The 21,374-nt window shown below is 41.3% G+C and overlaps 2 protein-coding genes across 2 annotated transcripts in view; both read left to right on the plus strand.

The window, feature by feature from the left end:
- Positions 1–15,985, plus strand: part of ano5a (anoctamin 5a) — an 18,794-nt gene extending 2,809 nt beyond the window's left edge. The window contains exons 2-22 of the mRNA XM_037683556.1: positions 1,066–1,127; positions 1,516–1,647; positions 1,901–1,942; positions 5,362–5,469; positions 7,096–7,164; positions 7,279–7,566; positions 7,726–7,845; positions 8,005–8,120; positions 8,199–8,333; positions 8,444–8,549; positions 8,694–8,754; positions 9,059–9,210; positions 9,467–9,547; positions 11,054–11,282; positions 11,387–11,565; positions 11,680–11,777; positions 12,714–12,844; positions 13,099–13,304; positions 13,383–13,582; positions 14,653–14,758; positions 15,508–15,985. Of these exons, the coding sequence (XP_037539484.1) occupies positions 1,066–1,127; positions 1,516–1,647; positions 1,901–1,942; positions 5,362–5,469; positions 7,096–7,164; positions 7,279–7,566; positions 7,726–7,845; positions 8,005–8,120; positions 8,199–8,333; positions 8,444–8,549; positions 8,694–8,754; positions 9,059–9,210; positions 9,467–9,547; positions 11,054–11,282; positions 11,387–11,565; positions 11,680–11,777; positions 12,714–12,844; positions 13,099–13,304; positions 13,383–13,582; positions 14,653–14,758; positions 15,508–15,735 (2,849 nt within the window). The 3' untranslated portion in view covers positions 15,736–15,985. The remainder of the gene's footprint in view (positions 1–1,065; positions 1,128–1,515; positions 1,648–1,900; positions 1,943–5,361; positions 5,470–7,095; positions 7,165–7,278; positions 7,567–7,725; positions 7,846–8,004; positions 8,121–8,198; positions 8,334–8,443; positions 8,550–8,693; positions 8,755–9,058; positions 9,211–9,466; positions 9,548–11,053; positions 11,283–11,386; positions 11,566–11,679; positions 11,778–12,713; positions 12,845–13,098; positions 13,305–13,382; positions 13,583–14,652; positions 14,759–15,507) is intronic.
- Positions 15,986–18,725: 2,740 nt separating this feature from the next.
- Positions 18,726–21,374, plus strand: part of LOC119416332 (vesicular glutamate transporter 2.1) — a 16,850-nt gene continuing 14,201 nt past the window's right edge. The window contains exons 1-2 of the mRNA XM_037683562.1: positions 18,726–18,928; positions 20,136–20,391. Of these exons, the coding sequence (XP_037539490.1) occupies positions 18,855–18,928; positions 20,136–20,391 (330 nt within the window). The 5' untranslated portion in view covers positions 18,726–18,854. The remainder of the gene's footprint in view (positions 18,929–20,135; positions 20,392–21,374) is intronic.

A 21,374-nucleotide genomic window follows, 5' to 3' on the forward strand; every position in this document is an offset into this window, starting at 1 on the left:
TAATAAGGCTTGGCTGTGTGTTCCCCAGTAAGTACTGGTTAACTACCCATTAGCTCCTGATTTGTTCCTGAGGCGTTCCCTAGTAGTTAATCAAATTTTGTGTACCTTATTGTAAAGTGTTACCACATTTTCACTGATGCAGTTTTACTGTAGCACTATGTAAGCTCAGTGCCCCCTGACACACCCTCGGCTTGCTGTAACTCAAATGTAACATAAACATGTCTCGCATGCAAGCGACGCACGGACATCCTGTTTTACATAGTCCTGTTAAATGCAGATGGTGAACCATAATGGTTCAAATTTACCAAACGGTTGACACGTACAACAAAGTTAAAGCTGCATCACAGGCTGTGCTGCGTTTTGGTTAAATATTTTTGGTGAAACGCAGCATTTATATAAAACAAAAGGTCCCTCTTTTAGTTTAAATCCACCAAGTGAAAAGGTTTGGGTGCTCGTTTCAGCCGTGGGCATGTTTTCTGAGCTGAGTCCAGTCTAAATATAATCTCAGACACCGACAATTAGGACCGTTGAAGTTTCATTTGAAAACCGACTCCGAGGCTGAAAGCTTTACTTTTGCTCAGCTCTATATTGGTACATGCCTTGTTTGCTGGTCTTGATCTTCCATCTGCATCTCCATTTGTTTATGTAAATCTTTTTTCAGGCATCTGAAAGGGCCTAAATGGAGAGTGAAACTAAAACTTTATTGTAGCTTTGTCACACAGTTTGCGTCTATATTCAATCATGTTTAGTGGGTTTACCCGCCGTCACGTTCTTGTTTCCTGGAGTCACTCCTGTTGTGGTTGAACCACAGCAACATGGCTGCGTATGTTCTGTCAGAAGGGTCTGGTTGAGTCACCCGCTCTACCGTGAGGGACTGCTACCGCAACATGCTGTACAAATATAGACCACAACACTGGCTGCAGGCTGCTCGGCGCTGTTTGACTCAAGCAGCTGTTCGTGTGCCTGAAACGTTGCCGCCACCAAATTGCCTGTTTGGTGGCGTTTTTGAAACCATGGTTAGTAAATCATTCGTCATGTTGTGTTTTTTGTCTTAATGTCTTGCAGATGATGTAAATGGTTATGACCAACATGCCTCATCAAGCACAGGATCCCAGGGACCGTCTGCGGTAAGCACCAACTCGCACCGAAACTGCACTCAATCACTGGCATCATGACATTTCCACAAAGCAGCTCATATTTATATTAAATAACAAATCTTCACAATTTAAATGATTCAGCTATTCTTGGTTTTTTTCGTAGAGTACAATCAACGGATTTTGAATTCAAGCACAGTGTTTAAATATCTAAACTCAAATGCATACTTTGTTGTTTTTTTAGGAGTTTTAAGAGTTTTACATAAAAAAGCATTCTTCAATTTTCTTCTTTCTCTTTTCCACCCATTAAAACAACCAGGTTTATTTTTGTATCAGAAGGAGTAACATCTAACGGCGTTAGTTTTGTTGACTGCTAAATATTGCTCTAATGCTCGTCTATTTTCCTCCTTTTACACTAAAGTCTCCTCCTGGAGTGAATGTGGAGACTTGTGAGTCTCTCAACACCAGCCTGGTCTCCCTGGCTGCCTCCGACCTAAGTGAATGTGTTCAGTACAGATCTGTGCCCTTAGAGCAGATCAGTGCTCTGTCCGGGGTAAGATGCAGTACCAGTCAGGGCTGCAGATGCATGCTGTTGTCAGTGTGGGGTTTCTCTGATGTAAACTCATAACTGAAGCATCCAAAACTGACTAAAACATGTCTGCGATTCCATCTTGTGTCTTATCAAGTGCTTTTTAACACGATAGTAACTCGTTTATTGTAGTGTTGCTGCTACACTCTTAATGGCGTGTTTTGTCAAATCTCCTGGTGCTCGTCCCTTTCTCACTGTCCACTCGGTTCCTCCACAGCTTTCGAGAAAACGGGCACTATTCCTGAAGTATCGTTCCAGGGTATGGCATGGTAAAACAGGCTTGTGTTGTCATGCAGCTTTGTGCATATATCTGTTTGCCTGCCAGACTTTCATCCTGTCAGTGTTGAGTTTCTCTACTTGCATTAGTAATTCAGAGAATGAAGCTTGAACATGAGAGAAATCAATACATATTTCTGGCCAGGGAGCTGATGCTGGCTTGTAGAACGCACGTTTGTTAGGAGAGCTATGGAAACATGCTCTGCTGTATCTTGAGAGTTCAGTGAAAATGGAAAACGTCTTTTGACTAGCTTGTTTTTTCTCACCTGCGATGATTTTTTTGCTTCACTTAGAAGAAAGCGGCGGCCTGATGGTGTTATAGGATAATTAGAGGGCTAACACCTTGACATAAACATGCAAGTCACAAATTAGTGTGTGTGTTTAAATCTATGTATATTCTAAGTACAGTGCATGTAGTGTCATCAAGGTGCCGCCCTGTAGCTCATGACAGAATGACAAAGCGCTGTAGCTAAACATATGCATGGTAGGCCTTTTCAAATCCTCTTGTTTATGGTTTTGTTAGAGTAGAAAGTGCCCATTTTAATAGCACACTTTTCATATTAAAAGCTTCTTTAGTAATTTGGATCCCTTCAATCAAAGACTCCAATTAAACTAAGTGTACTTTTAATCCTTTCAAGACATTTTAGAGAGGGACTTCTGCAAACGCTTTGTATTATTTAATGACTTTATATAGTTCTTGGGAACAAGTTGGTTTATTCATGCTTTCAGCAGGGTCGTCTGTGCCTGACTCTGACATTAAATAAAATATCATGCAAGTTTACAGATCCAGGTAGATAAAGCTAACAGATCTTTACAGTTTAGATTACATTTTAGGATGGCAAACATTTATTGTATGCAGTAATAACATAACCATATCTCGGTACTTTGAAAGAAAGAAACTTTACTCAGATATAAACTGTTACTGGAGAAGGATGCTGGAGTTGCACGTGTGTGTGATTGACTGGAGTTAATGAAGGTGAACTCTGAAGGCCAAAGCTGACTTCTAATTTCTCCTCCCTGAAATTAGAAGTCAGCTCAAGATACACCTTGCTTTAACTCCCCTTAGTTATTATAAAGGACGCATGTCTGTTGAAACACCCGGTAGTTTGGTGGTTAGTAAATGCACAGAAAGGAGTTGCAGTTTCACTGAACATGCAGATGGACGGGCAGATGCACCGATTCCATACAGCTGATCTGTAATTTTGGCAAATTACAGAGTTTCTGCAGCTGCATCCAAGTTAAAGCAAGCGCCCACCCTGTCAGGGTCAACATGGTCCAAATGTGGTCTGGAAGGTAATGCAGGCCTGTGGTTAAAATGTGCGCTTAACTTTGGATTAGAGAACTGAACAAATGTTCTGTACACGTTTGCAGCTTTAAGTTGTTGCAAAAGGAGCCAGGAGTAGAGCTATACTAAGTTAACTATAGTAGCTTTAAAACTGAAGATGTACTTTTTGTTTATTTTAAAGCAGTTTAATTGTGCAGCATTGTTTTTTACATGTATATATATTTTTATCATTACCTCTAATAATGTCATCAAATGGTCAAGATCAAATGGAACGGTCATTCATCTTATATCAGTTACTTTTATTTTCAGTAATTTACTCTGATCAGACTATTGTAACCCTAAGTGTTCAGTTTTACCTGTTGGGTCAGGGACGGCTCCATCTCAGAACTTAAAATGCATCTTGTGCTCCAGCCACGACTGCACGGCAAAACTATTGTTCAAGTTATTGTTATTTTTTTAGTTTACATTCATGGGATTTCAAAAGAAAATGCCCTGCAGAAATTGATGGAGGTTCATCATCAGTCTTGTGACTAAACAGCAGATGGTGTTTATATTGTAGCAGAAACATTTTAATAAAAAGACCTCAGAGCAGTTTCAAGTCCATTCCACCAGCATGTTAACATTTCCACCAAACAAATACAACGCCCACATATTGGCTCATTGTGGTCTGTCAGACCATAGTTTTTGCTCTCATGTTTTGTGCCTGTGTGTGTGTGTGTGTGGCAGATTGTCTCCATCTTTAATTTGATGTTATATAATGATGGGGCTGTTTCCTTGGAGTCTGCTGTCCTTGCCTGATTACATCTGTATGTAAATTAGAACAAATTTGCACTATTGTTTTCTGAAGCTGATACCCAAAACCTAAACAATCAAATGCTCTTATGAAAAGCGTGCACCGTGTTTATGGTACGGAACAATATTTGTTCTGTGTGCAAACAGACACCCAATAAAAGGAGGAGGGGTGAGGCAGGACACCAGTACAGAATCCAGAACTGATTATGAATTCACAGAACTTGGGCCAGACTGGGCAGCAGATTTAATGTCTATGTGAAACATGACACAGGATGTTGCTCGCTCCCTTTCTAGATGCTGCACCCTCATTAGCTGGCAGCAGCTCTGCTACTCATGTGCTGATGTCATTTCTGGGATGCTGCTTCTTTAACCCTCCTCTTCAGTAAAGAGAAGAGTGACCAAGCAAAGGGAGTGTTGCCCTGAGAAGTCTAGTGAGCTTCATGGAAGGAAGATCAATGTAGTAGGAGTGAGACAGGCGGTGCAGCTTTCAGAGCTGGACTCTGGCCCCTGGAGTAAGGCGGTTTAGCAGCTAATGCATCACAAGCATAAAACGAGTGGGCCATGGAGGTAAAGTGCACTTTCTTTCCTCCCTTTCTGCACAGCACTGGGTTGATGGACAGAGCAGACTCTGTCAGATTGATGACTGAGTGGGATGTGGTTGTTTTGGACGTGTGGATGGCCTTCTCCTTGTTGTACGTGTTGGAACCGGCTGTAAATAAGTGTATGAAGGTGCACTGTATGTAGCTATTTTTAGCTTTGTGAACAGCTGAAGCAGCACAGACAGAAGCCTTGTCCTCTCTTTCTACATTCCTGTGCAGTGCATGTTTTTGCCAGTGCAGTTGCTTCTTCAGGGTTAGCATAGCTGATTCACATTATTGGAAATTCTGCTACCACAGCACTCGTGGTCTGTCAATATAAAAACAAGATAGGCTAAAAAGTCTAAAAGTCCAGGGAAGCTGGAGGCTTGGACTTTAAGTCAAAGCTTTTACTGAACTTCTCTGTTTCATCCTGAGGGACATGCAGCAGATTTATGTAAAAGCCTTTTATTCTCTATTTATCTATAAATCATTTTAAGAGAGCTTGAGCAAAACACATCTTAGACATAAGTGATGCCCTCTGTCAGCATGTGGTTTGTGTTTGAAGTGAAAAGACAATAATCAGTGTCTTAGATGCAGATGAGTAATTTAGTGTGAAGTGATGTTGAGGCGTGAAACCCTGAGTAGTTTAACTCTGTGCTTGTGTCGTGAGTGCATCTAAAGATGTTCTAAGTCCACCTTTGTGCATGTGTGATTAAGTGTTGGCATTTGTGTGTTATCTCGTTTCAGATTGACAAACAACAACAGAGTAAAGACTCTGTGTTCTTCAGAGATGGAGTGCGCAGGATTGATTTCGTCCTGTCTTATGTCGACGATAAGGACGACGAGAGGAAACTGGTACGAAATAAAATATTTCTGGTGCACATACAAGCTACATGCATGTTTTCTTACATTACTAACTGTAAGTACATGCATGTAAAGTTTTGTCACTACTGTATGTGCATGTTTTTGTTGAGAAATATTATTTTTTTATTTAATATTTATTTCCAGCAACACGCGACTGATTGGATCATCTTGAACATATTGCACAAATAAAAGCTTATGTTATTTCCATGACTTCAGTTTCCCATTTAAAAGCTGCTTCGTGCGGGAAATCCTCATTTGTGTTGCTGCATCCTGCTCTAAATACCACAGCACTGATAAAATCAGCTAAACTTTTTTCTCAAGCTAGTTTTCAAGAAAGGGCAGCACGGTGGTGCAACTGGTAGAGCTGCTGCCTCTCAGCGAGCAGGTTACCCTGGTTCAGATCCCGGTCCGGGGGCCGCTCAGGGTGGAGTTATCATGTCCTCTCATGCATGCGTGGGTTTTCTTCGGGTACTCCAGTTTCCTCCCACAGATCAAAAACATGCATGTTAGACTGATTGGTAACTCTAAATTGTCCCTAGGTGTGAGTGAGAGAGTGAATGATTGTTTGTCTCTATTATGTGTCCCTGTGATGGACTGGAGACATGTCCAGGTGTCCCCCGCCTCTCGCACAGTGACTGCTGAACATGGGCACCAGTGACCTCCGTGACTCCAAAAGGAAGAAACTGCTAAAGATAATGGATGGATGGTTTCCAAGAAGACAAACTCTACTCAGATATTTTCAGTCGAGATTTTGTTTTTTTAGAAATCTATATTTTGTTTTGTTTCCACACTCTCTGTGGCCATGACTTATTGTGTGCAGGGTTTTTTATCAGAGTGCTGACAGACTCTGTTTCAGACTGAGCTGTTAGCCTTCACACCAAAGTGTCACCATTCCTAGGCTTTAAGGACGACTCACACTTTACACACATTTTCAGCCAGTGAGTCAACAGCAAATACCTCTGGTCCAGGCAGAAAGTGGATCACTTTTTCCACTTTGGGAGGAAAAGGGAGCTAGAGGGCACTTCCTGTGCTTCATCCACAAGCGTTGCAAAATACTGCACTAAATCAGAACTCGTAACCGGAAGGTTTTAATTCCTCATGTAAGCTCTTTCTCACCGCAGATACAAAAAGTATTTGTCAAATGCATGATTCTGAAAATATGAAAACAATGCACCATATGGTAGCTTTTATAATATCACTGTGTTATCACAACTGATTATCACAACCTGTTTTTACTACTGTGAGTGTTACACCAAATTTACTGAACGAGGCTAGCTTAAATTTAGCCACAAATCACGCTGTAATTTACAAAATAACGCTCGTATTTGTAGGAGCTCTATTCACAGCACTGACCATGATTTCCTGTTCATCTTCATTTTACCTGCAGATTTGTGTCACGGTTGCCCATTTCTCATTGGTTTGTACATCCATAAAATAAAATGTAAACTCTGAGCCTTTTTATTTGCAAACAAAGATACTCAGTGAGCTTGATTTCTGGTTTTCTTTTGCATAATATTCTATCAGCATATGATTTCATATCTGTACTTCTCATAGCATTCAGGCATTCCTCACTGTTTCTGTGTTTGATCTTGTTTGCGCTTTAATTTTCTTCTGAAGGAGAAGAGGAGGGTGTATGAATCCAACTTAGCTAAAGTTGGCCTGGAGCTGGAAACGGAAGATAAATCTGTAAGAGTCTCATCACTAATTTGCTTATGTCTAAAAATGTCACCTCAAATTCAGCTTTTACTACCAAATCACGTTCTAGTTTCAGTAACGTGTGTGCTCTGTGTTCATCATCAGGAGTCGGAGGATGGAAAGACCTACTTTGTGAAGATCCACGCTCCTTGGGAAGTTTTGGCAACCTATGCAAACGTGCTGAAGATCAAGGTTCCATTCAAGGTCGCCGACACACAAGAGAACAACAAAGAGATTCCCATGAACTGGCTGTCCACGCCTTTCCGTCTGCCTAAGCACATCATGAACCCCGAGCCAGATTATTTCACTGCTCCCTTCAACAAGGACAAGTCTGACTTCTTCCTTATCGACAACAAAGACACGTTCTTCCCTCCTTCATCTCGCAACAGGATAGTAAGCATCCATATTTATCTTGTTTATGACCTTCAAAGTTCAAAACCAGCAATGTTTTCACACTAACGTCAAAATATCAAGTTTAGTTTATGGAAGAACTTTGTGTTTCTTATTGGAAATGGTTATAACCACAGGGGCCTTTTTTTACTCTCTAACCAGGTCTACTACATCCTGTCTCGCTGCTCGTACATCAGGGAGGAATGTGGAGATGTGGACAAGAAGGGAATCAAGAGGTTGCTGAATAATGGCACCTACACTGCTGCCTTCCCTCTTCATGATGTGAGCAGCTTTAAGTCAACCTGTTCTTTTCTTGCAATAAAAAAGGAATTTTTACTCACTGCTCTGCGACAGTTACATCCTGCTAAAAGCAGCGTTTATTGGTGAAGAGCAAGGATACAGTAAACTTGACAATAACGTGAGTTCTCTGTGTGTCTTCAGTCAAGATACTGGACAAAATCAAAAGATCCAAACTGTGAAAGTGAAAGATACACCCTCTACAAATACTGGGCTCGATTCCTGTGTTTCTTCAAGGAGCAGCCCCTCGACCTTGTTAGGTAAAACCACAGAACCAAGAGCTGCAGTCTGTCAGTAAAGAATCAGGAGTAAAAGCACAGTTTTTGTGTCTTCAACAGAAAGTATTATGGGGAGAAGATCGGCATTTATTTTGCCTGGCTTGGCTTCTACACCGAGATGCTGCTGTTCGCTGCAGTCGTGGGAACAATTTGTTTCATTTATGGATTCCTCACCTACGACGACAATGAGTGGAGGTTAGTTCCACAAATTAAAAGCCTAATAGCCCAGTCGATGGTTTCAGAAACTTTACTTTTGTATTATTTTAATTGTCTAATTATTGCATGTCTTTTTCCCCCCCCCAAAGTAAAGAAATATGTAGCGATCAAATTGGAGGGAATATTGTCATGTGTCCGCTTTGTGACAAGAAATGTGGCTTCTGGAAACTCAACACAACGTGCAACTCGTCGTGGGTGAGTAATTTGTGCTCTTTGTGACTCATGTTCTTCCCACAAATCATGACATTTAAAGAATGGTTGCAGATAAATACGAACAATAAACAAATCTGTTTTTTTTTTTAATTCATTTATTATGTCTTAAACATGTTTGTCTTGCAGCAATCTCACCTATTTGACAATGTGGGAACAGTGTTTTTTGCCATTTTCATGGGAATTTGGGGTGAGTAAGCATATCTGCTCAATGTTTTCTGTTGTGAAACACAGGGTGCCACCTAGTGGATTTATTTGTCGCTTCAATTTTTTAGCATTTCCTTCTTGAAGTAATGGTTTCATCAAAAAGATAAATTGTGATTTACTCTTTCAATATTAAAGGCTTGAAAATGACTTGAAAAGTAACAAATGAGAGTCTTAATAACATCCCTTTCCAGGCATATTCTCAATACGTATTCTGGACAACTAGTTTACGTGGAGACAGTTGTTTGTCTGGTGGTATATATCTGGTGTGACGGGTCGTTTCTCTGCAGTGACACTGTTCCTGGAGTTCTGGAAGAGACGGCAGGCCCGCCTTGAGTACGAGTGGGATCTGTTTGACTTTGAAGAGGAACAACAGCAGCTGCAGCTTCGACCAGAGTACGAAACCAAGTGTAACGACCACAGGCTGAACCCCATCACTAAGGTGTCTGTGTACTAATTAAATATACTAATTTACTGTGGGATAAGATTCTTTTAGTCAGTTTAACTGTTATGAGAATGACTGAATGATAAGACTTGATCGCAGTATCAGTTAGCTATTTGAAGCAGGTTTGAATGGAGGCTGTTTGATTTAGGGCTATAACCAGTTCATCTGGTAGAGTTTAAGTAAAAACAATGCCGTGCTTGTAAAATGAACAGATTGTTGCAACTTCCCATCACCACATCCCGCTCATCTTTAGGAGCCAGAGTGGGTACTTGACAGAACTGTTTCAGATATAGCGGGGAAGTTGTTACTGTGCTGGGCCACAGTGATCTTGTGGGTAAGTGTGGCGCTCGGCATGGACTGACCGTTTGGTGAGGGAGAGGTTTTGTTGTGCTGTAGTTTTGATAGATAACAGACATTTCTGGAAAGACTCAGAGGGACGAGTTTCTTTCTAACGAGTTTAAAGTTCATCTTTTGGACGAGAAGCTTTTTAACAGAGAAAACACAAAGTTCTGACTGGTCAAAGCAGTTCAGCCTCACATGTGAGGTTGTAGAGTTGATTTAAGGAACTTGGCCTTCTTGAGTTCTCAGATTATAACCGACTGACCGTCATGTTGATGCTTTGCTTGCTTCTGATTTAGGAAATGGAGCCTTACTTACCCATAACAAGCAAGTGTGCACGCTCATGTCTGTCTGGAGCCACCGTCCTGTTGTGGGTGAGCATTGTATTTTTGATACACTTGATCCATTTAAAGTGCTTCCATCTACCGTCTTCTCCTTCTACCATTCTCGATAGTCTTCCTCATCAGTTCAACCAGGGCTTGTAAAACAAAGGTGAAAGGAGGCAACTTAAAAAGAATGACAGCTGTGATCACATTATAGATTTTAATAAACTCATGATAATGCTTGTTAACTAGTCTTTATATTCACAGTGAGGCAAAATGATGGCATTCTTAAAAACAGAGGTAGATCAATTGGTCAGTCAGCTTATTAAATTGATTTTTGCCATAAAAAATGTGAATTGGCCTGAGTTTTACTAAGATAATTAAAAGGCAGGCACAGCTGCAACACAATGTTGTTTTATTTGACCTTACTGTATGCTCTTTTACTAATGGACTTCCCAGAATTAGATTAGTTTTCTTTATGGTAAAGGTGCTTTTATATACAACATTAGCAGACCCCAAATTAAGTTGACCCAAATATTAAGTTAAGTTTTGAAAGAACAGTGTGGTGTTTATCAGAAAAAGGAGTAATACCTTGATTTTTATCTTAAAGAACTGTATGTTTTTTTAACTGGTTTGTCTGAAAATTGTTATTTTACTAAGGAAAAGTTAACAAACTCACACTGGAGTATTCAGTAAACTCTAGCACAGGTCAGAATGTGCACCGCATCATCGGAACTTGAGATTAAATCACTAAATTACAAGCAATCACAATATTTTCTAAATCTTATCAGATTTGTATGACTGAACTTTTATATTTATGAACTGAAAACAAACAAAACTGGCATCATAAATGATCTGCACTGATTTTTGAAGCATCACCCTTTGGAAAACAGGGATCGGTGAACACCCATTAAAAACTGGGTATCATTAAACGTAGTTTTATGTGTACTGATCCGAAGTTCATTACTGTCTGTAAACTACGTTGAGTCTGTGCTAAATTTCTTTGGTCTCACTCACTACTAACTTCCATGTTGAATGAAAACATTAACCATTTGTTTTGTGCATAGATTTTTTTGCTTGCACTTTTGCAGGTGATCTGGTGTTTCCATAGATTTATTACCATAGAGTTGTCTTTCATGTTGTCACTGTTTTGTTGTTTTTTTGTTTCTGTCCTGAAGATTTCATTGATCATTGCCTGCATCATCGGGGTCATCGCATACCGCTTGGCGGTGTACGCAGCCTTTGCTAGCATCATGAAGGACAGTCCCACCAACCACCTGGAGGTGGTTGGCCCTTACATCACTCCACAGCTGGCCACCTCTGTCACAGCCTCTTGCATCAACTTTGTCATCATCATGATCCTCAACCTCATGTATGAGAGAGTGGCTGTTTGGATCACGGATATGGGTGGGTGAGCGCCACAGCGTGACAGCTGATCTGAAAGTGACGGTTCTTGAAAACGCAACAATGGGAGCATATATTTAAAATGTGTTTTATGACTTGTTTTACAGAAATCCCAAAGACCCACCTGGAGTATGAGAACAAACTGACAGTGAAGATGTTCCTGTTCCAGTTTGTCAACTACTACTCGTCGTGCTTCTACGTGGCCTTTTTTAAGGGCAAGTTTGTCGGATATCCCGGAGATTATGCTTATATGTTTGGCAAGTGGAGCAAACTGAGGAATGAAGAGGTACTACATGCATGTTGGAGCATAAGAGCTGTTTCTTTGATTCAGCTTCAGCTCATATTTTAGTTACTGTTAGTTTTGTTTTTCTATTTCCTGTTTTTCTCTGTCTGTATTCAGTGTGACCCCGGCGGCTGTCTGATTGAGTTAACAACCCAGCTGGTGATCGTGATGACTGGAAAACAAGTGTGGGGCAACATTCAGGAAGCTCTGCTGCCGTGAGTACAGAAACACTGAATTATATTTTATGTGCTGAGTAGATATGTTGTGGTTTGAACACATTGTAAAGCAGGGGTGGATAGCTTCATCTTCTAGCCTACAAAACAGCAGACTTGTAGTTAGGCCTGTCGCAATAAACAAATCAATTAATCACATGATAAATGAAAATTATCGAAACACCTGGGAGTCTATCTGGACAACAGACTGGAGTGGTCCACCAAGGTCAATGCACAGGAAGGGCATGAGCCAATGACTGAGAACAGCATGCTGGACAAACTGCAGGCCATCATGGACGACGACTCCTACCCCCCAACAAAACTGTAGACGGTCTGAAGAGCAGCTTCAGCACCGGACTACACCAACGCTGCTGTTCAGAAGAGAAGAACAAGAAATCTTTGCTGCCAGCTGCAGTTAAATGATTTTATTTCTCTGCCTCCTGACGTGACGACTCTTGGACTTATTAACTGTGTTTCTGTTGATCTGTGGTTTTTGCACCAACTCTGTTTGTTTGTGCACATCTGACAGTGCGTTGTTCTCGCACCTCGTCATGATGCTGCGTTCAGTGTTTGCACCTGTTTCTGAACCGTCTTGTTCTTGCATTCTGTGTTTAAATAGCTTCATGATCCACTGTTGAATGTCACTGGTGTTTTTGTCTATTTATATTTAAAATCATGTAAAATCTTTAAATATAGTCCCTTTACTTTGTGTCTTTAAAAGTATTCATTATTAAAATATAATGAGCATTTTTATCCATTAAAACTCAACACAAAGAGCAGACATTTACAAAGTGAGGGCATCAAAACCTTTCAACAAAATAGGCTCTGCAAAGTTTCATACAGACAGAAGCATTAGAACAAACCTGGTTGTGTTTGACAGATTTCAGTGTTGTTGTGAACAGCTTGTTGATTGTTCTGTCGCCCTCTTGTGTCCTTCAGGTGGCTGATGAACTGGTGGGGCAGCAGGAAGGCAAGGAGCCACCCAGAGAGTCTGTACAGCCGCTGGGAGCAGGACCACGACCTGCAGGGCTTCGGGCAGCTCGGCCTCTTCGATGAATACCTGGAAATGGGTACGAATCTGGTGCAGAGTCAGCTCATTATTTACAAAAAGATAAATGAAATTAACATTTTTAGGTTAATCTTTTTGGAGTCCAAACTATTTACAATAGATATAATTTAGTACTCAGTCCTGACAGGATCTAGACCTCAAGCAGAACCAAAAGCTGCTGAAAAATGTTTCTTTCACTCATTGGTCATTCCATCCTGCAGGTGGTGGTGTTTGCTTGTGTTTTCTCACCTCCAGTCTCTCCTCTCTGTGTCCCAGTGATTCAGTTTGGATTCATCACACTCTTTGTGGCCTCCTTCCCCTTGGCACCTCTCCTGGCTCTCATCAACAACATTATTGAAGTCAGAGTGGACGCCTGGAAGCTCACCACTCAGTTCAGACGTCCCGTGGCATCAAAGGCCCACAGCATCGGCGCCTGGCAGGAAATTCTCAACGGGATAGCTGTGTTTTCCGTCGTCACAAATGTGAGAAGCTGAACTCGGCTCAGAGTTTAGTTTCAGATAGCTAATGTTGGTTTTAATAATATTTGTTCTTGCTTGTAGGCGTTCATTGTAGCCTTCACCTCTGATATGATCCCTCGGTTAGTGTACATGTATGCCTACCAGCCAGAGGGTGAGATGAACATGAAAGGCTATATAAACAACAGCCTGTCTGTGTTTAACATCTCTGAGATCCCACCAGAGAACAGCCCTGAGAACGGAGAAAATCCTCCCTGGTTTAACGACTCCATCACAACCTGCAGGTGAGAGTGGAGAAATGATCGTCTCTTCTGTGTTTTCAGAACTGCAGTGCAAGATATCTTTCAGATTATATGCTATAATAGTTTATTAGGTAACTGACACGCTACAATAAAAGTATTTTATTGAAGCTAGTCTGGTGGAGCAGAGGTTACTATTGTTTAAGTACAGTGCAATTGGAGCATCTTTATGAAACTTCAGCATCAATTTAATGAGCAACAGTATTCAAAGCTGCTCTGTGTGTGTGTGCGTGCGTGCGTGCGTGCGTGCGTGTGTGTGTGTGCAGAACCTAATTAATCGTAACGCAACATGTTGTATTAGCTGATTAACTGTCTGCTGCATGTGTTAAATTGGTCGTATCAAGCAAGAATATGGGAATTTGCTGCGATCGCTCACTGGTAACTTTGTTTCTGTGTGGAAATACTCACAGAACTGCCCGTGCCTGTTCAAATGCAGGAAGAGGGCCACCTGCATCATGAAGGACCCCACTCACCCAGCACACACACTTTTTGCCCCGCTCCCCTCAGGAAGGAGGTTGAGGAGCATTAAGTGAAGAAGCACTAGACTGAGGAACAGCTTCTACCCTGAGGCTGTTAGACTCATGAATCTCTAACCAGAATAATCACTATGAAAAATCACATCATGTTGCTGCTGATCTATTTCATGTTGCTGCTGATCTATTTCATGTTGCTGCTGATCTGTTTCATGTTGCTGCTGATCTGTTTCATGTTGCTGTGTTCATTCGTACTCATCTGCTCACACAGACTCATGTTCGTGCTGCTGTTTGACGTATTGTTTTTATGCTACTAGTTCTTAGCGTATTTTTTAATTAATGTTTTTCTTAGTTCATATCTTAGATGTTATTACTGTTTTTCTTGTACATTTTATTGTGGGATGTAACTGGGACCCTGTGTACATAATTTCATTCCACTACATGTACCATGTGATGCGAATGACAAATAAAGAAACTCTGACTTTGACTCTAATAGGACTGAAGGTTCAATCACAACATCTGTGTGTATGATTCTGGATAAAGTAGTGACTTCTTATCTATCTGCTCTTCATTTTTTTGTAGGTATCGTGATTACCGCTACCCCTCTGGGCATGAGAAGCAGTACTCCCACACTATGCAGTTCTGGCATATTTTGGCTGCCAAGCTGGCTTTCATCATTATTATGGAGGTAAAAAGAGCTCCGGCTTGTCCTTTCCATCATCTGAGCTCAGCCTCACACACTTGCTGTGTGTGACAGTTTAGAGAGGACAAAAACAAGAGATTTGTCCTCTTCAACTTTCAGATGAGACATACCAGTCAGACATTTGGACACCACTGTTCTGTGGCTTTATACTGTGACTTTACTTCTGTTTTCACAGACGTTAGCTTCCTGCGGTTCATGGAAATAATCTAGATAATCACAACTGATGGTGTTTCACACAGAAAAGACAATAAACTCTCAGATTATTTCTCGTGATAAGAAAATATATTTGATGTAGACAGTAGGTGGTGCACGTGGGCAGTCTGCAGGGCAGGATGTTAAAAGTGTTCTGAGGCCTCAGCAGCTCGGTTTCTTTTAGTTTGTTGGTTTAGTCTGACCATTTTGGTATCGACTCTTACCAAGTTAAATTCTCAAACCTCATGTAAGGACATTTTTGTTGCAGGTTTTGTCTTATTTGTCTTTTCCTATTCACAGTTTGTATTCTTTCATTAGATGATGATGCAACCTTACCTTTTTTTAAATTTTCTCACTGGTTCAGTTCACCCTCATCACGATACTGTAGCGTCATCAGTGAGTCAGACTGCAATGATGCAACCTGTTGACTGACTCACTGATGATGCAGCTCCCATGGAATATGTTAAAAAATATATTCAGTGCTTGCAGCATATGTGCAGAAGTGACTGCAGTTTAACCAGTTGTGGCGTTCTTCTTCACAGCACGTTGTTTTTATGGTCAAGTACTTCGTGGCCTGGTTGATTCCAGATGTTCCCTCCGATGTGAAGGCGAGAATAAAGAGGGAGCGCTACCTGGTCCAGAAGAACCTGCACGACTACGAAGTTGAGAAGCTGAAAATCCAGCTCAGCCAACAGAACAACCACGAGTGCACCTGCTCACCAGGGATCTACCCAATTTTACCCACACATGAGATGCTGTCAGACATTTAGCTCAGTGAGTCAGACACGGTGATGTAGACTCCCCTGCTTGTTTTCTGACTCTGAGCATCGGTTGACTGAAGGTTATTTGTTGAACAAACCCGCAGGCGACTTCATAAAGAGCTGTATTCACTCTAAAGTCCCCCCCCCACTTCCATCTATCTGCTGACTGGGAAGGCTGAGAGACCAAGTCTGTGCATGCTGACACCTAGAGACACTTGAATTAGACACAGGGCTCATATTTATGACTCGTCAGTCTCTTTGCTCTAATATTCAACTTGAAGATATTCAAAGTTTGCTGTAAGAAAAGAGGAACTCTTCTTCACTGTGCCTAAAACAAAACGGCTCACTCTTTTTTATTTTTATTTTTTACATAAAACTATTTATTTTAAGTGCCACTATGAGTAAACCAAAGACTGGATGCCTTAATAAATGCCACTTTTTTGTACCTTGCGTGCATATTGTTGAAGACGCCGTTCATGTTCAACGTTGTGTTTTTGTTACAGCTGCGTTCATGGTTTGTCTGCTGTGAGGTTACAAACGATGTCCTTCGATTCATGGGTTTCTTCAGACCGTTACATGTGAAGCAGCTCTTTTGGTTTGATGACGAGAAATCTGTGCTGCTGTTGTGTGAGCGGGGCCAGATCTGGTCCTGCTCTGGCCAGTTGTTGAGCAGCAGCTGCTGCGTGTTGCTGTTTACCCACAGATGAGAGGTGAAGGGTTCCCTTTTTAAGGTCCTTGTGTTTTCCAGCACGTCCCTCCATCTGAGCCCTGTTTGCTCGTCAGCCATCACCCCCAGCAGCCCTCGTGCTCCAGGTTCCTTCAGCTGCGTCTTTGTAGAGAATAAAAGAAACACATTCTATGTTTGATTTTGCACAAAGCACTTAAAGACTCACAAAAAAGATGAACGGCTAAACAATATTCACAGTGTTTCCTGAAGCAGCAACAAGAGTTGTAGGAACAGATGTTTATATTTATGTTTTCATGTAATGAAGATCTGCTGTAGTTTTTGTTTCGTCTATATGAAGGATTCTTCACATCACATTGTTTGTATGGAAGGTTTATGAAGGTTAATATTATCACATAGCGATTCTAAAAGATTGTGACTCGTAGATATGAAACTGTTTGACGTGTTTCGATGTCCCCGTTTGCCTTAGCTGAACCGATGCCTTAATATATCCATTTTCAACACCATTTGTTCAGATTACCTCTGTTTCATGCTCTTTGCGGTTATATTTTAGTTACAATCTTATTATTTCAACATTTCTTTTCTACAAAACAAGACATAAGCCTGTTTACTGTATGCTCAAAGTGAAATTGTTTATATTCATTTTTGTTATGCCTTTTTTCTAATTGTCCCATATCCAAACTGTGATGTGATCCCAATAAATCTAAAATAAACTGAGACCAACTTGTGCGCGTGTGGTCGAACATTTCTGAGAACTGGACCTTCAGTTGTCCTCTTGAGAACATGAAAGTCGCTCCTCACTGAACAGATGGTCAGGAAGGAAAAAAAAAAAAAGATGCTGATAAGTATTCAGTGTTTGCACTGGGTGTGGTTTACACCTAAATGTGCTGCCAGGGTTTTATTTTTTTTTTTTTTGGGGGGGGGCATAGAAAGTGTGTAAAGGTCATTAACATGACAAAGACATGGAGAACACTCAGCATCAGGAAGGCTGATTTTAAACATGAATGAGTTATTGCACTAATAAAAGTAATAATTTGCTCACAGTTGCACCGAGTGACTATAAAGATTTACAGGTGATCAAAGGGCCCTGCTTATAAAATGTACAGTTTACAGTAATGTGATTTTGATCACAACACCTTCTGCAACCTGTTGAGGTTTCCTCTGGTTTAGTACATTGTCTTGGTTATATTCCACCTCCATCAGCCTCCATGGCTGCACCACCTTTTCCTCTGCAGCAGATCAATCACTGAGTGTCCTGACTGTCTCACAGATCCATGTTCTGGGGGTTCTGCAGATTTGATTTAATATTTTTTTTTAGTCTCTCCTGCATTAACTCTCTGATCAGCTGTTCAGGCTACCAGCTGAGGAACGAGGTCCACTGCACTTTAACTTGGCACGTGCAGGCAGGACCTAGGTGGCGTGACTGCGCAGCCGCAGATCAGAAGGCGGAAGAAAAGATTTCTACACCTGTGCACGCGCTCACCGCCTCCACCCCCCCAAAAAAAAAAAAGCCTCAGAATCCAAAATGTTCTTCCTCTGACCGTGTCATCAAATACTCACATGTTTAAACACTCGTCCAGGATTTGAGTTGCGCAACATCCTGCTGTGCAGTGAAGGCTACAGACTTTTTTAAATCTATGAAAATAACACATTCTAACTTTTACTCGCCTATTTTTAATTTGTGAATGCTACACTTTCAATACAAATGGCCGAGAGATACCAGAGCGTGACCAACACGCGTGCGTAAAAACCTGGAGATCCTGCTTCTTTGTTTCTGCAGCAGCGGATTAAATCTGCTCTGAATTCAAATTCACCTCAATCTCAGGTCAGTCAGAGATCACAGGAACATCCAGCTGACAGTCGTTGGGGTGGTAATTGAATTGGGGGTGGGGGGGGGGGGGGGGGGGGGGGGGGTCTCGGAGCTGCTGACAGGTGGAGGAGCTGCGCGCGCTCTCCGCGGTGCTGAAAGCGGCTGCTGACGCTCCCCACCTCAGATCAGACCGGAAACATCACCAAACCTGGCACCCGGCTTCACGCTCGCGCTCATATCTCACAGGATCCCGAGAAAGAAAGAAGAGAAACCTCGTGCGTCTGTTTTTTTTATCTCTTTATTCAGAACTGTCCTCTTTTTCTTCTGCACGGATCGGGATCTGAAAATGGCTCTGCACGGAACGCGCAAAGCAGAAGCGGACTTTTCTGGCTGCTGCTGTTTGGTGAAAGCAGCTCTGTCAGACTAACCCCCCCCCCCCCCCCCTTATTTTTCTTCCCCTCCTGTACATCTTTGCCGGGCATCGAGGCGTTTTCTCACGGAGAGGCGCTACATTTGGATCAATATCTGAAACCAAGATGTTTTTTACGGCTGCACTTCCATTTGTTATATAAGGATTTGGTTTATTTCTTTTTTTATATTATTTTATTTTTTTAGAAGAAAAAAACTTAAGAAATGGAGCTGAACAAAGACCGGATCAAAGAGGGGTTCAAACAATATGCAGGAAAGGCCCTGGGGGGTCTGTACAGGTAAGACAAGACGGGCTGTGTTTGGTGTTAATTCAAGTTAACGCACGAAGCTGCTCTGGCCTTAAAATGTGCCACATTTTACGCATAAATATGAAATGAAATATATTTATGGGATGAATTAGGGGCAGGATGGTGTAAAAAAACACGAGCTGGAACATTTAAGGATCACATATTTCCCTGGAGGACAGCCCCCTCCACCAGCAGCTGCGTGTTTTTAATAATTAATGAAACAGAACGAGTCGTGACACCAGGTCCGAGGATCTCTGGGACCTTAAGGATCGATGTACTCCTGATCAGATCCTGTAGAAACACGTAAAGACACAAATAAAATGCAATCCAGTTAGATAAAATAAAAATTAAAAAAAAGATTAATAACGGAAAGGCTCGGTGAGCAGTTTTTTTTTTAGATGCGTAAAATGGAAATAATTTGAAATTTTCATCCAAAATGTGACTGAAACTGTTTCTATTTCAATTGCTAAACGAAAATATATAAATGTTTTTAATGTGGAGCTTTTCATCCACATTTTTAATGTGACCCTTTGTGGAAAAACCCACCCGACTCGTTCTATCTTTTTTTTTTTTTTTTTCTCACGAAGCTGGATCCAGATGTTCAGCTGGAATCTGTAGCGCAGAAACGTGACTCGTGGCAAAAATAAATAAATAAACAAATAAACCAATAAATCTGGTGGTTAAATCCAGCAGCAGGCCTGGTTGTCCACTCAGTGGGGCCTGTCTCATGTTTAGAAATGAATGCAGAATTTATGCGGTGTGAAAAAACAAAGGTTGGAGAAAATGGTCATTTTATGATTTAAAATATTTAAAAGGTTTAAACGAGCTGTGAACGATGGTGAAGCTGCTGCTGCTGCAATGCGGAATGAAGGTCATTTTTCTCCTCCTTCAGTCTGTTCTTACAGCAAGAAAAGAAAAATGGACGAATTATTTATTTATTTATGTGTGTGTGGAAATAATCAAATGTTTCAGCGCATAAAAACGTCCATTTGTGGTGGTAAAAACGAGAACTTAATTAAATATATATAAACGTGAATATCTTTTATAAAACATGCTGCAGATGATGGTTTATTTGCACAAGTATTTTGTAAAAGAACGAAAAAAAAAAAAAAAAAAGGGTTTTTTCATTCGCAAATCCAGAAATAAATCTGACTGTTTGGTTTGAAGCTGATTTGTCCTCCGTGCTCGGCGCGTGCAGGAAGCTCGAGAAGCGGCAGCAAACAGGTGAGGTCATCGAGCTGACGGAGGACGGGAGACCCCGGGAGGACCAGGAGCGCGTGCCCCCCATGTGTGACTGCACGTGCTTCGGACTCCCGCGCAGGTACATCATCGCCATGCTGAGCGGGCTCGGCTTCTGCATCTCCTTCGGCATCCGCTGCAACCTGGGTGTGGCCATCGTCAGCATGGTTAACAACAGCACAATCCATCAGAACGGCAAGATCATCATCAAAGAGGTGCCTGACAAGCAAACAAACAAACAAACAAACAAAAACACCCGCCTTCCTCTTCATCAGGGACCCCCAGCCCTAATGAGGGCCTCATGAGCCCAATTGTCTTGCAGTTCACGTTCGCATCCAGAATGAAATTGGTGTTTTTAATTGTTTTCATTTTACTGAAAATGTTTGATTTTATTTTTGTTGTTTTTATTTATTTTAACCCAAACCTTTTTCACTTCTGACACGCAAATCATGAAAACACTTGATTGAGTTCATATTATAATAGCACAAAAAAAAAAATAATAATTTATTTATTTTTTGCTTTTGTGAAAATACTTCTTGGCACATATTATATCTTTGAAAATCTTCTTCATATCCCATTAAACGGTGTCATATTTATATTTTTTTTAAAAGCATGCACCTTGCCTAGTTTCTACCTGTGCTGAACAGCTTATCACCAAACAGTGATTCTTGTTTGATGTTGTTTACTGGATTGGGTAAAAAAAAGAAAGAAAGCCTGCAAGAAAATAAAAATCACACATTGGTAATTTTGCATATTTATTCATTTAACTAGCATGTGGATGAACCATACACAGCCTCAGCAGAGTGGCACCTCCTCCTCATGCCTCTCACCAGCTCAGTCACACATGACACTCTTCAGAGTGGTTGTGTTGGTCGCTCAGGAACCAAAAACACACCCACGTTGATCCAACTGGTGTTCACTGGCGTTTAGGTCAGGACTGCAAGCAGGCCAGTCCAACTTCTCCATTCCCAAATTTTGAAGGTAGCCTCTGATGAAGCTCACAGAAGTATACTTCTTGCCCCAAACATTTTGGAGGACATGGTTCAGACTGTAGAGATATGGGATTGTCAGATTGTCAGAGTCAACCAAAGGATACAATGTTCAGTGCAGAGAGGAGTTGACGGGCTACAGTACACACACACACCCACACACACACACACACACCCACACACACACACACACACACACACACACATAA

Source organism: Nematolebias whitei, chromosome 10, assembly GCF_014905685.2.
Source record: "Nematolebias whitei isolate Nwh7 chromosome 10, NemWhi1, whole genome shotgun sequence".
Classification (NCBI taxonomy): Eukaryota; Metazoa; Chordata; class Actinopteri; order Cyprinodontiformes; family Rivulidae; genus Nematolebias; species Nematolebias whitei.